General features: G+C 36.8%; 1 protein-coding gene across 7 annotated transcripts in view; it reads right to left on the reverse strand.

Annotated features, from left to right (window-relative positions):
- Positions 1 to 17,143, reverse strand: part of CATSPERE (catsper channel auxiliary subunit epsilon) — a 159,747-nt gene that overhangs the window by 104,268 nt on the left and 38,336 nt on the right. For 6 of the 7 annotated variants that reach the window (XR_009729911.1, XR_009729910.1, XM_061382474.1 and 3 more), the window contains one exon: positions 12,216 to 12,240. The exons of the other annotated variant lie outside the window; for it this stretch is intronic. Coding sequence is in view for 4 of the 6 variants with exons in the window: in XM_061382474.1 (XP_061238458.1) it covers positions 12,216 to 12,240 (25 nt within the window). In the remaining 2 variants the exon portion in view is untranslated. The remainder of the gene's footprint in view (positions 1 to 12,215; positions 12,241 to 17,143) is intronic. 7 annotated transcript variants of the gene reach the window in all.

Genomic DNA, 17,143 nt, shown 5'->3' on the forward strand with positions numbered 1-17,143 from the left:
TTATTTGGGGCAAAATGAGGACTGTAGGCCAGGAGGCAGCATCTCGGACAGCTCTGAGAGACTGCTCCAAAGTGGCAGTGGGGAAAGGCCAATATATAAGGTTTTGGTGAAGGGGGTTCAATACCATGAAGTACTCACTTTACAAAAGGTTTTCTGTTAGTCATGAGGGTCTGATTTCACCATGAAGGGATTTAGTGCTTCTCTAGATATGAGGAGATTCAAGGATGGAGATCATAAAATCTGTTCCTAAAAACATCCAACTGTCTAAAGACCTGTCCCACCAGATGCCCTGAAGCACAGAGTGCCTCACTCCACCCTGAACTCCCTCAGGGGTTGTGGAAGGTCAACAGCTGCAGCAGCATGGGGTTCAATCTCTGTAGAGGCAAATGCCTTTGTTGTTCACTCATTGGCAATGCCCTTGATGAGTGCCAATTTGTAGCTGAAAATTCCAATCCCAAAGACAGTCAACACCAAAGAATGTTCAAACTACCCCACAATTGCATTCATTTCACATGCTAGCAAGGCAATGCTCAAAATCCTTCATGCTAGGCTAAAACAGTATATGAACTGAGAACTTCCAGATGTACAAGCTGGATTTAAAAAGGCAGAGGAACCAGAGATCAAATTGCCAACAATGTTGTATCATAGAAAAAGCAAGAAAATTCCAGAAAAATATCTACTTCTGCATTGTTGACTATGCTAAAGCCTCTGACTGTGCGGATCACAATAAACTGTGGAAAATTCTGAAAGAGATGGGAATACCAGATCACTTTACCTGCCTTCTGCAAAACCTGTATGTGGGCCAAGAAGCAATCATTAGAACCAGACATGGAACAACAGACTGGTTCAAAATTGGGAAAGGAGTATTTCAAGGCTGTGTCACCCTGCTTATTTAACTTATATGCAGAGTACATCATGCAAAATGCTGGGCTGGATGAAACACAAGCTGGAATCAAGATTGCAGGGAGAAGTATCAATAAACTCAGATATTCAGATGATACTACCCTAAGGGTGGAAAGTGAAGAAGAACTAAACAGCCTAAATGAAGGTGAAAGAGGAGAGTGAAAAAGCTGGCTTAAAACTCAACATTTCAAAAAGTAAGATCATAGCATCTGGTCCCACCACTTCATTGCAAATAGAAGGGGAGAAAATAGAAACAGTGGCAGATTTTATTTTCTTGGGCTCCCAAATCATTACAGATGGTAACTGCTGCCATGAAATTAAAAGACGCTTGCTCCTTGGAAGAAAACCTAGATGTGACAAACCTAGATAATGTATTAAAAAGTGGAGACATCACTTTGCCAACCAAGGTCCATATAGTCCAAGCTATGGTTTTTCCAGTAGTCAGGTATGGATGTGAGAGCCAGACTATAAAGAAGGTTGAGCATCAAAGAATTGATGCTTTCAAACTCTGGTGTTGGAGAAGACTCTTGAGACTCCCTTGGGCTGCAATGAGATCAAAGCACTAAATCCTAAAGGAAAACAACCCTGAATAATCACTGGAAGGATTGATGCTGAAATTGAAACTCCAGTACTCTGGCCACCTGACACAAAGAGTTGACTCATTGGAAAAGACCCTGATGCTGGGAAAGATTGAGGGCAGGAGGAGAAGGGGGCGACAGAGGATGAAGTGGTTGGATGGCATCACTGACTCAAAGGATGTGAGTTTGAGCATACTCTGGAGGATAGTGAAGGACAGGAAAGCCAGGCATGCTGCAGTCCATGGGGTTGCAAAGAGTCTGAAATGACTTAGTGATTGAACAACAACACAGACACAGAATAATCACAATCCTCAGTCCATGAGTTACTATCATTATTGGCATGACCCTCTTTTATGCATTTAAATTTTAAATCATTTCTGGTTTCCTCAGTGTGTATGCCCAGCAGTGGGATTGCTGGGTCATATGGCAGTTCTATTTCCAGTTTTTTAAGGAATCTCCACACTGTTCTCCATAGTGGCTGTACTAGTTTGCATTCCCACCAACAGTGTAAGAGGGTTCCCTTTTCTCCACATCCTCTCCAGCATTTATTGCTTGTAGACTTTTGGATCGCAGCCATTCTGACTGGCGTGAAATGGTACCTCATAGTGGTTTTGATTTGCATTTCTCTGATAATGAGTGATGTTGAGCATCTTTTCATGTGTTTGTTAGCCATCTGTATGTCTCCTTTGGAGAAATGTCTATTTAGTTCTTTGGCCCATTTTTTGATTGGGTCATTTATTTTTCTGGTATTGAGCTGCAGGAGTTGCTTGTATATTTTTGAGATTAGTTGTTTGTCAGTTGCTTCATTTGCTATTATTTTCTCCCATTCTGAAGGCATATATACAATGGAGTATTACTCAGCCATTAAAAAGAATACATTTGAATCAGTTCTAATGAGATGGATGAAACTGGAGCCGATTATACGGAGTGAAGTAAGCCAAAAAGAAAAACACCAATACAGTATACTAACGCATACATATGGAATTTAGAAAGATGGTAATGATAACCCTGTATGCGAGACAGCAAAAGAGACACAGATGTATAGAACAGTCTTTTGGACTCTGTGGGAGAGGGAGGGAGGGGGATGATTTGGGAGAATGGCATTGAAACATGTATAATATCATATAAGAAATGAATCGCCAGTCCAAGTTCGATGCAGGATACAGGATACTTGCGGCTGGTGCACTGGGATGACCCAGAGGGATGGTATGGGGAGGGAGATGGGAGAGGGGTTCAGGATTGGGAACACGTGTACACCCGTGGCGGATTCATGTTGATGTATGGCAAAACCAATACAATATTGTAATTAGCCTCCATTTAAAATTTAAAAAAAGAAAAAAAAAGTTTTAAATCAGTAAAATCCAAACCAAGAATCCAGCATCCAACTCAAGACCTAGAACTTTACAGATAACTTTCATTTACCTATACATTTCTTCCTTTTCTGGTTCCCTATTTCTGCCCAGAGAGGTACTCACTTTTCTGAATTCTGTGTTTATTTTTCATTAATATGATAGTTTTTGAAACTTGATCAGATAACTCTCTGGACCTGTTGTTTTTTTCCTTCAACATTATGTAACTAGAATTTATTCATGTTATTGCTCATAACTGAGCTCATTCATTTTTATTACTGTTAATATTCCATCATGGGAAAATACCACAATTTTTCCATTCTCCTGTTAATGGGCATTTGGGTTCTTTCTGTTTGGGATGGATGCATTTTATGAGAAGTTATACTATGAGCTTTTTTTGAAAATGTCTCTTGATGAGTGAGTGCAAGAGTTTCTCTTAAGTATTTACTTAGGAGTAGAACTGCTAGATTATAGAGTGTGTATGAGATAATGCAGGATCATTTCTCAAAATTTATCCCACTGTTTCTTTTGAACACTAGGGATGTTAGCTGTGTAGTGTGATCTATGCTGTATAATTTTTCATAATTATTCATTGTTTAAACTAACTTTGTTTATGGCACTTTGTAAGGAAGTTTTTTTATTTTCACATTTTCAATTATGACTTTTTTTCAGACTCTGGTTTCCAGACTTGAATAAGATTTCCCTAATTTCCATGTAGTAGAGCTTCAAGATTCTGCCAACTCTCCAAATATTTTTTCATTTTCCATTAGTCTCATATGCCAATTGGAATTTTTTTCTTTTGTATGTGGTGTAAGAAAGAATTCCATTTTCATTTTCTTCCAGGAAGATAGATTATACTATATTATTCTACATTAATTTTAAGATATTTTTCAATAAAAAATTGGACTCTGGAGTCCAGTTAGAAACTTTAAAAAATGATCTTTTTAAAAGCCATTCAACCAAACTTGAAAGTGGTTCTTGATACAGGTTCTGTGTCTTGTAACATTTATTAAGTACTTTATAGTCTGTATTGCTATTAAGAATTTATAATATTGTAATTTCTTTTTCTTGTCTTATTATATTATTATGCTCAAGACATTATTAAGCAATAGTGCTAATTATCAGCATATCTGTCCAATAACCTGATTTTAATTGAATTATAAATGTCATAACTTATAACAATTATTATTATTTGGGAAATAAATATTTTTATTAGAATTAAGTCATTCTGTCTAAACTTGTTTTGTTTTATATTTTTATTAGGAATGGTTGTTGAACTTTAAAATCTACTTATATGATCTTATCATCTCCTTTATTGTGTTGACATTATGGATATTATTGTCAGTTTTCCTGATATTGAACCAATGTTGCATTTCCTGGAAGATACCAGACCTTTTCAATTTGTTCTTTTAATGCATTTCCAGATTCTATTTGCAGACAGTTTATGTAGAAGTTTTGCTTTTACATATACAAGTATATTGCCCTACAGTTTCTTTCATTCCTCCCTTCCTTTCTTCCTCTGCCTACTTTTGGTACTAAAAGTAGTACTGGATTCAGGAAATGAATTGGAGGTACTTTCTATCTTCTTTATACTGCATGAGGATATATTATTAGGTGCATAGGGTATCATAATTTATCTTCTTTGTAGATTTTTCCTTTATCATGAAGTAATTTCCCTCTTTATGACATTGCTGTCTTTTGTGCTTCATTGAACCAGTGAAGTTGCTCAGTTGTGTCCAATTCTTTGCGATCCTATGGACTGTAGCCTACTAGGCTCCTCCACCCATGGAATTTACCAGGCAAGAGTACTGGACTGGGTTGCCATTTCCTTCTCCAATCTTTTGGGCTTCACATATCTTTTATTTGATATTCATATCATCACCCTAGTTTCCTTTTGATAGTATTACCCCGTTTGCATTGTTTTCTTTCCAAATTTTGTTACCTAAAATTTTTTTTTCATTTTAAATTAGAGGATAATTACTTTATAATTTTGTGATGGTTTCTGCCATACATCAACATGAATCAGGTATACATAAGTCCCCTCCCTCTTGAACCTCCCTCCCACCTCCTCTCCATCCTAACCCCTCTAAGTTGTTACAAAGCACCAGCTTTGGGTTCCCTGTGTCATACAGCAAATTCCCACTGGGTATCTATTTTACATATATGTAAAAGGTAATACATATATTTACAAGGTAATGCATATTTTCAATGCTACTCCCTTAAATCATCCTACCCTCTCCTTCCCCATTGTGTCCAAAAGTCCATTCTTTATGTCTGCATCTCCTTTGCTACGCTGCAAGTAGAATCATCAGTACTATCTTCTTTCTAGATTCCATATTATATATATATATACATATATGATATTTGTCTTTATCTTTCTGACTTATTTCACTCTGTAGGTTCATTAACCTCATTAGAACTGACTCAAGTGCATTCCTTTTTATAGCTGAGTAATATTCCATTGTGTATATATAACAAAACTTCTTTATCCATTCATCTGTTGATAACATCTAGGTTGCTTCCATGTCCAAGCTGTTGTAAATAAAGCTCCAGTGGACGTTGGGATACATGGGTCTTTTTCAATAATGGTTTCCTCAGGGTATATGTCCAATAGTGGGATTGCTGGGTCATATGCTAGTTTTATTCCTAGTTTTTAAAGGAATCTCCATACTGGCTGTATCAATTTGCATTCCCACCAACAGTGCAAGAGGGTTCCCTTTTCTCCACATTCTCTGCAGTATTTATTGTTTGTAGACTTTTTGATCATGGCCATTCTGACCAGTGTGAGATGATACCTCATTGTAGTTTTGCTTTTCATTTCTCTAATAATGACTGATATTGAACATCTTTTCATCTATTAGCCTTGGAGAAATGTCTGTTTAGGTCTTCTGCCCACTTTTTGATTGGGTTTTATGTTTTTCTGGTATTGAGCTGCCTGAGCTGCTTGTATATTTTGGAGATTAATTCTTTGTCAGTTGTTTTATTTGCTTTATTTTCTCCCATTCTGAGGGTTGTCTTTTCACTTTGCTTATTGTATGCAGGTCAGGAAGCAACAGTTAGAACTGGACATGGAACAACAGACTGGTTCCAAATAGGAAAAGGAGTTCGTCAAGGCTGTATATTGTCACCCTGTTTATTTAACTTATATGCAGAGTACATTATGAGAAACGCTGGGCTGGAAGAAACAAGCTGGAATCAAGATTGCCGGGAGAAATATCAATAACCTCAGATATGCAGATGACACCACCCTTATGGCAGAAAGTGAAGAGGAACTAAAAAGCCTCTTGATGAAAGTGAAAGAGGAGAGTGAAAAAGTTGGCTTAAAGCTCAACATTCAGAAAACGAAAATCATGGCATCCGGTCCCATCACTTCATGGGAAATAGATAGGGAAACAGTGGAAACAGTGTCAGACTTTATTTTTCTGGGCTCCAAAATCACTGCAGATGGTGACTGCAGCCATGAAATTAAAAGATGCTTACTTCTTGGAAGGAAAGTTATGACCAACCTAGATAGCATATTGAAAAGCAGAGACATTACTTTGCCAACAAAGGTTCGTCTAGTCAAGGCTATGGTTTTTCCAGTGGTCATGTATGGATGTGAGAGTTGGACTGTGAAGAAGGTTGAGCACCGAAGAATTGATGCTTTTGAAGTGTGGTGTTGGAGAAGACTCTTGAGAGTCCCTTGGACAGCAAGGAGATCCAACCAGTACATTCTGAAGGAGATCAGCCTTGGGATTTCGTTGGAAGGAATGACGCTAAAGCTGAAACTCCAGTACTTTGGCCACCTCACGCAAATAGTTGACTCATTGGAAAAGACTCTGATGCTGGGAGGGATTGGGGGCAGGAGGAGAAGGGGACGACAGAGGATGAGATGGCTGGATGGCATCACTGACTCGATGGACGTGAGTCTGAGTGAACTCCGGGAGTTGGTGATGGACAGGGAGGCCTGGCGTGCTGCGATTTATGGGGTCGCAAAGAGTCGGACATGACTGAGCGACTGATCTGATCTAATAGTTTCCTTCATTGTGCAGAAGCTTTTAAATTTAATTAGGTCCCATTTGTTTATTTTTGTTTTTATTTCCATTACTCTAGGAGGTGGGTTACAGAGGATCTTGCTGTGATTTATGTCTAAGAGTGTTCTTCCTATGTTTTCCTCTAAGAGTTTTAAAGTTTCTGGTCTTACATTTATGTCTTTAATCCATTTTATTTTTGTGTATGGTGTTAGGAATTGTTCTAATTTCATTCTTTTACACACAGCTGATCAGTTTTCCCAGCACCACTTAGCAAAGAAACTGTCTTTTCTCCATTGTATATTTTTGCTTCCTCTGTCAAAGATAAAGTGCCCATAGATGTACGGATTTGTCTCCAGGCTTTCTATGTTGTTTCATTGGTCTATAATTCTGTTTTTGTAACAGTACCATGCTGTCTTGATGACTGTAGCTTTGCAGTATAGTCTGAAATCAGGAAGGTTGATTCCTACAGTTCCAATCTTCTTTCTTAAGATTGCTTTGGTTATCAGGTCTTCTGTGTTTCCATACAAATTGTGAAATTATTCTTTCTAGTTCTGTGAAAAATACCACTGGTAGTTTGATAGGGATTGCATTAAATCTATAGATTGCTTTGGGTAGTATTCTCATTTTCACTGTATTGATTCTTCCAATCCAATAACATGGTATATATCTCTACTTATTTGTGTTATCTTAAACAGACATCTTAAAAAGATGATATCGTTCATCAGTGTCTTATAGTTTTCTGTATACAGGTCTTTTGTTTCTTTAGGTAAATTTATTCCTAAGTATTTTATTATTTTTGTTGTAATGGTGAATGGGATTGTTTCCTTCATTTCTCTTTCTGATTTTTCATCATTAGTGTATAGGAATGCAAGGGATTTCTGTGTATTAATTTTATGGCCTGTGACTTTACTATATTCATTGATTAGCTCTAGTAATTTTCTGGTGGCATGTTTAAGGCTTTCTATGTAGAGAATCAAGTCATCTGCAAACAGTGAGAATTTTACTTCTTCTTTTCCTATCTGGATTTCTTTTATTTCTTTTTCTTCTCTGATTGCTGTGGCAAGGACTTCCAAAATTATGTTGAATAACAGTGGTAAGAATGGGCACCCTAGTTGTGTTACTCTTTAACTATATAACTTTATACACATCAGATTTATGGGATTTCTGTCATTTAGTAGATGATTTTAATCCAGTCACATTTGATTACTGAATTCATTTAAATTATTTCTTAAATTTTATTTTGTGTCAATATATTCTGTTTTAATTTCTCTTTTTCTTTTTTATTATCTATTGAATTGTTAGCATTTTAAAAATTCTTCTTCCAGAACCCTACTTTTTAAAAATTATGGACTTGTTTCTATTACTTTAATAAATGTTCCTAAATTATTTCCTTGCATATTTAATATAAGCTAATCCATATCCTCATCTTGAATACATATAAGGATCAGTTCAGTTCAGTTGCTCAGTTGTGTCCAACTCTTTGCAACCCCATGAATCACAGCATACCAGGCCTCCCTGTCCATCACCAACTCTCAGAGTTCACTCAAACTCATGTCTATCGAGTTGGTGATGCCATCCAGCCATCTCATCCTCTGTCATTCCCTTTTCCTCCTGCCCCCAATCCCTCCCAGAATCAGAGTCTTTTCCAATGAGTCAACTCTTTGCATGAGGTGGCCAAAGTATTGGAGTTTCAGCTTTAGCATCAGTCCTTCCAATGAACACCCAGGACTGGTCTCCTTTAGGATGGACTGGATGGATCTTCTTGCAGTCCAAGGGACTCTCAAGAGTCTTCTCCGACACCACAGTCCAAAAGCATCAATTCTTTGGTGCTCAGCTTTCTTCACAGTCCAACTCTCACATCCATACATGACCACTGGAAAAACCATAGCCTTGACTAGACGGACCTTTGTTGGCAAAGTAATGTCTCTCTGCTTTTGAATGTGCTATCTAGGTTGGTCATAACTTTCCTCCCAAGAAGTAAGTGTCTTTTAATTTCATGGCTGGAATCATCATCTTCAGTGATTTTGGAGCCCAAAAAAATAAAGTCTGACACTGTTTCCACTGTTTCCCCACCTATTTCCCATGAAGTGATGGGACCAGGTGCCATTATCTTAATTTTCTGAATATTGAGCTTTAAGCCAACTCTTTCATTCTGCTCTTTGACTTTGATCAAGAGGCTCTTTAGTTGTTCTTCACTTTCTGCCATAAGGGTGGTGTCATCTGCATATCTGAGGTTATTGCTATTTCTCCTGGAAATCTTGATTCCAGCTTGTGCTTCTTCTAGCCCAGAATTTCTCATGATGCACTCTGCATATAAGTTAAATAAGCAGGGTGGCAATATACAGCCTTGATGTACTCCTTTTCCTATTTGGAACCAGTCTGTTGTTCCATGTCCAGTTCTAACTGTTGCTTCCTGACCTGCATATAGGTTTCTCAAGAGGCAGGTCAGGTGTTCTGGTATTCCCATCTCTTGAAGAATTTTCCACAGTTTATTGGGATTCACACAGTCAAAGGCTTTGGCATAGTCAATAAAGCAGAAATAGATGCTTTTCTGGAACTCTCTTGCTTTTTCCATGATCCAGTGGATGTTGGCAATTTGATCTCTGGTTCCTCTGCCTTTCTAAAACCAGCTTGAACATCTGGAAGGATATGATGCTGCAAATCCAAATTCTCCTTCATTTTCTATTTTTGTTAGCTATTATTTTAATTTCATTTTGTTAAAAAATTAGTCATTATTTAAATATTTGACTGTCAATGCTTATTTAGATGTATTAGCATATTAAATAGTTCATTTGTTTGTTAGTTACTGCATCTGGTACTTCAGTTTTCAGTCTGAGAACTCATGTCTTGAACTGTGGAGAAAACTCCGTAAGTGAAAGTGAAAGTCATTCAGTCATGTCCCACACTCTTTGCAACCCATGGACTATACAATCCATGGAATTCTCCGGGCCAGAATACTGGAATGGGTAGCCTTTCCCTTCTCCAGGGGATCTTCCCAACCCAGGGATCAAATCCAGGTCTCCCATATTGCAGGCAGATTCTTTACCAGCTGAGCCACAAGGGAAGCCCAAGAATACTGGAGTAGGTAGCCTATCTCTTCCCCAGCAGATCTTCTTGACCCAGGAATCGAAATGGGGTCCCCTGCATGGCAGACGGATTCTTTACCAACTGAGCTATCAAGGAAGCCCTGGAGAATTCTCCATAATTATTGGAGAAAAAGAATTCTCCAATTCTTTTTTTTCCCTTTTGGAACTCCTATCATATTTATGACAAACTGTCTTGGTCTATCCTCTATGTCTATTAACTCTTTTACATCTTTTACTTTTTATGTTCTACATTCTGCATGATTCCCATTCTGCATCACTAATTCTGCAGTTTTTTCAACTGTATCTAGTCTTCTATTTAACCTGAATTTTTATTTCTAGATGCCTATTTCTTCATCATAAGACATTTATATAGGATGCTCTTCAATGTTGTATAATTATGAATAACCCTTGTTCATGTTTCTTTCCCTTCTTTTATCTTTTGAGCAAACAAAATGTGGATTTAATAATCTTTCAAATGGTCCTCATCTTTAGTTTTGAAAAGTATAAACTTTCTGCAGTTTATATGTATATATTCCAGGCAGTATGTCTTTTCCTGTGGTTTATACCTTTTATTTTCAGATTATTTTCGGAGGGTTTGTTTTCCAAGAGAGTCTTATACACGCTTGGTTATGAAATGAATTTTATAATCACCTCTGCCTAGGCCCTATGTGTTTCACTACCTGCATTTTTGAGTTTACTACTTGGCTCTAGGTTCTCCAACCTCTTGAGAGCAGTTTAACTTGGACATTCATCTGAAACTCTGTGATGGTAACTCCTTGTCTGTTTACAGTCCCCCAAAGGGTGTATCATCGTTTATTTGCAACTAGCCAGAGAGTGGAGCTTTACTAGTTTCCATTGTACAGATCTTTAATAAATCCTAGCTTCATATAGGGAGGTTAATTTCAGCACCTCTTTCTCCCATCTGTTGGAAACTTCACTTTCTCTTCTCATACACATGTTAAAACATCACCCTTTGTCCACCAGGGCTTATAGTTCGTATAATAACCTTACTTCAGAACTCAACCTTATCTAACTCTGGATTTTAGTTCTTTAGTGACTTGTGACAACTAGGAAATTCTTTTAATTGCTTTTACAGTCTATACATGCACATATACCAATATTAATGTAAAAGTCTGCACTGATATTATACACATGCATATTTTATAATGGTGTTTCTATATGTTTTGAGAAGATGGAGGCTATTCTGCATTATTTGGGTCTATAATAAAAATTTTGCTTTTAGAACTTTCTATTTTCTATCTTAAAATTCCTTATCTACTGATAATACTTTCTTCTTTTTGCATTGTTATAGCTTTAGTAAATCCTATAATGTCAGTTGGGATTGGGATGGGGATACATACGAACACATGAGCTCATTCAACTATCTTGATTGAATATAGGAAGTTTTATTTATTATTATCTTTTTTCTGTCTCTTCTTTCCATTATATAATTGCTTTGAAAAAATGAAAATATTTATGGAACTTTAATATCCAAATATTACCACCTTATTTTAGTTTTCAAATTTTGGAATACATCTCTCTGTCACACTTAAAATCAGCCTCTAACCCACATGTCAAAATTTTTAGATCTCAAAGACTCCTTCATAGGCTTGAAAATTATTGAGACTCCCATAGAGCTTTTGTTTTATGTCAGTTAACCCTATCAATATTTATTACCATATAACAAATAAACATTGAGACTATGTAAAGATATTTATTAATTTATTTTTAACATCTACAATAAACCCATTATATATTAACTAACATGTTTATGGGGACTTCCTCTGAGGCTTAGTGGTAAAGAACCCACCTGCCAGTGGAGGAGACACAGGAGATCTGGGTTTGATCCCTGAGTCAGGAAGATCCCCTGGAGTAGGAAATGGCAACATGTTTATGAAAAAAATAGTTATTTTCCAAGATAAAGAATAGTAAGAAGAATGGTTGTTTTACGTTGTAAAATCTCTTTAATATTTGGCTTAATAAGAGACAGCTGGATTATCATCAGTGCTTCTACATTCAAGCTGTTGGTATATGGTATTCTGGTGGAAGTATATGGGGGGAAATCTATTCAGACAGATATATAGTTGGAAAAGTGTAGACCTCGTGGACCTCCTCAAAAGGCTTGTGAAGACCTAGGCGATCTTAGTCCATACCGTGAGTAACCTCTGCTCTAAGTAAATTTTGTTGAGAATTAATTTTGAAAATTCCTTTTCTGGTAAATATGGAAGAGAAAAATAATATAGTGGCAATATGTGAAGAAGTATACAAAACTTAAAAAAGTTTTACCTGGGTTAAATTGTGAACAAAACTTCTGTTGGGAAAAAGAAAAATCATATTTTAGTAAACAGCATCCTAAATATTCAGTTAAATAATCTACTTTCAACATCAGTTCAGTTCAGTTGCTCAGTCGTGTGTGACTCTTTGCGACCCCATGAATGGCAGCACACCGGGCCTCCCTGTCCATCACCAAACTCATGTCCATTGAGTTGGTGATGCCATCCAGCCATCTCATCCTCTGTCATCCCCTTCTCCTCCCTTCTTCAATCTTTCCCAGCATCAGGGCCTTTTCAAATGAGTCAGCTTTTCACATCAGGTGGCCAAAGTATTGGAGCTTCAGCTTCAGCATCAGTCCTTCCAATAAATATTCAGGACTGATTTCCTTTATGATGGACTGGTTGGATCTCCTTGCAGTCCAAGGGACTCTCAAGAGTCTTCTCCAACACCACAGTTCAAAAGCATCAATCCTTAGGTGCTCAGCTTTCTTTATAGTCCAACTCTCACATCCATACATGATTACTGGAAAAACCACAGCCTTGACTAGATGCATGTTTGTTGGCAAAGTAACATCTCTACTTTTTAATATGCTGTCTAGGTTGGTCATAACTTTTCTCCCAAAGAGTAAGAATATTCTGTTTATATTCCACTGTGTGTAAGTCACTTCAGTTGTTTCCAACTCTTTGTGACCCTGTGGACTGTAGCCTGCCAGGCTCCTCTCTCCATGGGGATTCTCCAGCCAAGAATACTGGAGTGGGTTGCCATGCCCTCCTCCAGGGGCTCTTCCCAACCCAGGGATCTAACCTGTGTCTCTTACATCTCCTGCAATGGCAGGTGAGTTCTTTATCCACTAAGCCACTTGGGAAGCCCTTATATTCCATTATGGACACATAAATGATTAAATGCTAAATGTTAAAAAAAAGCGCTCATGTCCATAATTAAATATAATTTTTGCTGAGGGGCATGAATCTGTATACTTCTTCCTGAATAATACTGTAAGCTAATTTGACATGATCAATGCACATTAAAAAGTCCATAGTTTAGGGACTTCCCTGATTGCCCAGTGGTTAAGACTCCCTGTTTCCACTACAGGGGGCACAGGTTCAATCCATGCTCCAGGAACTAAGATTCTGCATGCCACATGGCATGGCCAATAAAAAAAAAGTTTATAGAGTTTATATGTTTTAATTTATGTCAAGACAAAATTTATCAGTTAGCACTGCAAATGTTTCATTTATAGCCTTTCAGTGTAAATTTTCTGAAAGAAGAAAATTTACTTGTATATTTATTTATATGTTTTTTAGAAAGTAATTTTTCACTTTAAAGATAGCTGTTATTTTTTAAATCACATAATCCCTAAAAATCAATGACTCAGGATTGTGTTTTCTTTTGTGCATAGTGCTTCTGTTCAGTTCAGTTGCTCAGTCGTGTCCAACTCTTTGCAACCCTATGAATCAGGGCACACCAGGCCTCCCTGTCCATCACCAACTCTCAGAGTTCACTCAAACTCATGTCCATTGAGTCGGTGATACCATCCAGCCATCTCATCCTCTGTCGTCCCCTTCTCCCCCTGTCCCAAATCCCTCCCAGCATCAGGGTCTTTTCCAATGATTCAACTCTTCGCATGAAGTGGCCAAAGTATTGGAGTTTCAGCTTCAGCATCAGTCCTTCCAAAGAACACCCAGGACTGATCTCCTTTAGGATGGACTGGTTGGATCTCCTTGCAGTCCAAGGGACTCTCAAGAGTCTTCTCCAACACCACAGTTCAAAAGCATCAATTCTTCATAGTGCTTAGTATATTATTAAGCACAAAATAAAATGAAGATGTCCTCGGAATCAGTAAATGTACATGCAGTAAGTTCCTAAGACCATATGATGAAAATAATATTTCATATGTCCAATCTGGTCTATGAGAAAGCTACTGAAACTAAGTACTAAAAATCTTGATAGGCGGTATGTCCAAAGTTCAAAAAGTATGAAGTTTGTCAAAAACATCCCCTGTCAGCACACAGGCACCTAAAACTGACCCCTGAAACTGAGGATGCACAGAGTCCTGGCTGGGGCCGCCACACTGCCTTCTCTGGTCCCTATCTACTGTACCGGTAGGCACTGCTGAGGACTATGATAGCCCTTGCAGTCTCTGTGGACACCCTGCAGCATTTGGCAAACACTACGCAACTGTCAATGTTCTGGACCTTACTGGGCTGAACGATGAGACATTGTACCCCACCAGATCCAGAGCCAGCACATGCCCCTGCACATGACGCCCCATACCACTAGATATAGACTGGTGGTCACAGCACGCTCCAGCATGTACAACCACAGGTGGAGGTCTTTTCTTAGTGAGGTCAGTCTATGATGCCTGGAAGTGGTGACTGCTTCTTCAAATGTGCAGACACCTACACAGGCTACAAGGACAGTGAAGAATCAGGGAAACATGACACCATTTAGGGGACACATTAAACTCAAGCAATGAATCCTAAGGAAATGGAATTCATGAATAGCCTGACAAAGAATTCAAAATGTGGTTCTAAAGATGCTCAGAGAGCTATGAAAGAACAACAACAAAAAACAATTTAATGAAATTAGAAAAACAGTATAAGAACAAAATGAGAAGTTCAGAAAAGGGACTTGTTCAAAAAACATAAGGAAGATTTTGGAAGTGAAGAATTTATAAGAGAGCTTCACAGCAATTAGACAAGAGAAATAAATTAAAGTTATTCAAATTGGAAGGGAAGAGGTAAAACTATTTGCAGATGACATGATACTCTATGTAAAGAACCCTGAAGTCTCCACACAAAAACTATTAGAACTAATAAAGGAATTCAATAAGCTAGCAGAATAAAAAGATTAATATATAGAAATCCATTGCATTTTTAGACTAACAATGAAATATCAGAAAGAGAAAATTTAAAAAAAAATCCTGTTGAAAATCTCATCCAAAAAAAAAGGAATAAACTTAACCAAGGTGGTGAAAGATCTGTACGCTGGAAAACTATAAAACCTTGATAAAGTAAATTGAAGATAATTTAAAGGAATGGAAAGAGCCCTTCTTCTTGGAGGGGAAGAGTTAATTGTTAACTTAATTGTTAATTTTTAACTTAATTGTTAATTTTTAGATTGTTAAAATGTCTATACTAACCAAAGCAATCTACAGATTTAGTGCAATCCCTATCAAAATACCCATGACATTTTTTTTTTCACAGAACTAGAACAAATAATCCTAGAACTTACATGGCACCACAAGAGATTTTGTGTTAATATAACACAAAACCGAAAAAAAGGAGAAAAGCATTAAAAGTGATAAACACAGTCACTACAAAGTTTCAATTCTTAAAAAAAATCTTAATAATTCAAAGTTATGTCACCTAAAAGATACCCTCAAAGTATAAAGCAAAAAATTAGGCACCTACATGCAAAAGTGACATGTCTACCACCACAGTGGGAAATTTTAGCCAATATCAACTCATGAGTCAAACAGGTACAAAAGATCTGAACAGTACACTTAACACAACTGGCCTACTGGACATAAACAGCATATGCTATCCAACAATAGTAAAATATATTTTCTTTAGGTACTTGTGAGACATTTATAAACTCTGACTACATGCTAGGCCAAAGATTTGATTCTAACACTTCTGTGATAATAATAAAATTAGGTTAGAATTCAGTAACAAAATAATAATTTAAAAGACTCATGTCTGTAAATTAAAAATGCATTCCTATACAACACATTTGCCAAACAAATTATAGTGGCTCTTAGACTATTATTTCCGAGCAGTAACGAAATATTACAACTATGAGATATTCCAATATAGAGGTATTTAGAAGAAATTTTACTTCCTTAAACATACACTTGAAAAAAAGGAAGTCTTAGATCTATGTAATAGACTAAATAACTAATTTAGTAAGTTTCAGAAAAACAAACTCAAAAAAGAAATAATATAAAAAACAAATTGAGATAAAGTAGATGACAGTAGAAAAACTCAATAAAGCCAAAATGTAGTTCTTCAAAAAGACTAATAAAAATATCTCTAGGAAGAAAAATAAGAAAACAAAAGGAAGGCACAAATAGAAATATTAGAAATGATAAAAGAGTGGCATACCTACAACTACTGCAGAGATTAAACAAAAATATAAGAGGATATTATGGGAAATTTCATGACATAAAAATTGATACTAACATTGCTAACTGAAGACATGGAAGAATTTTTGGAAAAATACTGCAGAAATGAATTTTACAAGAATTAGAACTCTAAAGTAGCATTCTAACCATTAAAGAAATTGAGTTAATAGTTATAAAATCTTCCCCTGCACACTCAAAAAATCCAGATCCAGGTAGATTTCTATGCAAGTTACCATCAAATATTCAAGGAACATATATTTCCAATCTTAAATAAAATCTCTCAGAGAATAGAAGTAAAGTTAAAATTGTTCAGTAGTGTCCAACTCTTTGTGGCCCCATAGACTATACAGTCCATGGAATTCTCCAGGCCAGAATACTGGAGTGGGTAGCCTCTCTGGGGGTCTTCCCAACCCAGGGATCAAACCCAGGTCTCCCGCATTGCAGGCAGATTCTTTACCAGTTGAGCCACAAGTGAAGAGAATAGAAAAGAAAGACTAACCCTAACTTACATGATGAGTCTAGCATAGTCTTGGTATCAAATGTATTAAAGCATATATGAGGGGAATAAAACCACAGGCCACTCCCACTCATGTATATTCACACACATTAAAACCTAAACAAGATTAGCAAATGGAATCTATAAATGTATATGAAAGATAATTCATCAAGACCAAGTTGGCGTATTCTAGAAATACAAGTTTATTAATATGGAAATATTAATAACTATTATCAGATTTACATAGTAAAAAGAGAAAAACTATACAGATGTTTATGTGGAAGCAGAAAAACACTTTGATTATTTAACAAGTCATAA

This window comes from Bos javanicus, chromosome 16 (assembly GCF_032452875.1).
Source record: "Bos javanicus breed banteng chromosome 16, ARS-OSU_banteng_1.0, whole genome shotgun sequence".
In the NCBI taxonomy this organism is placed as follows: Eukaryota; Metazoa; Chordata; class Mammalia; order Artiodactyla; family Bovidae; genus Bos; species Bos javanicus.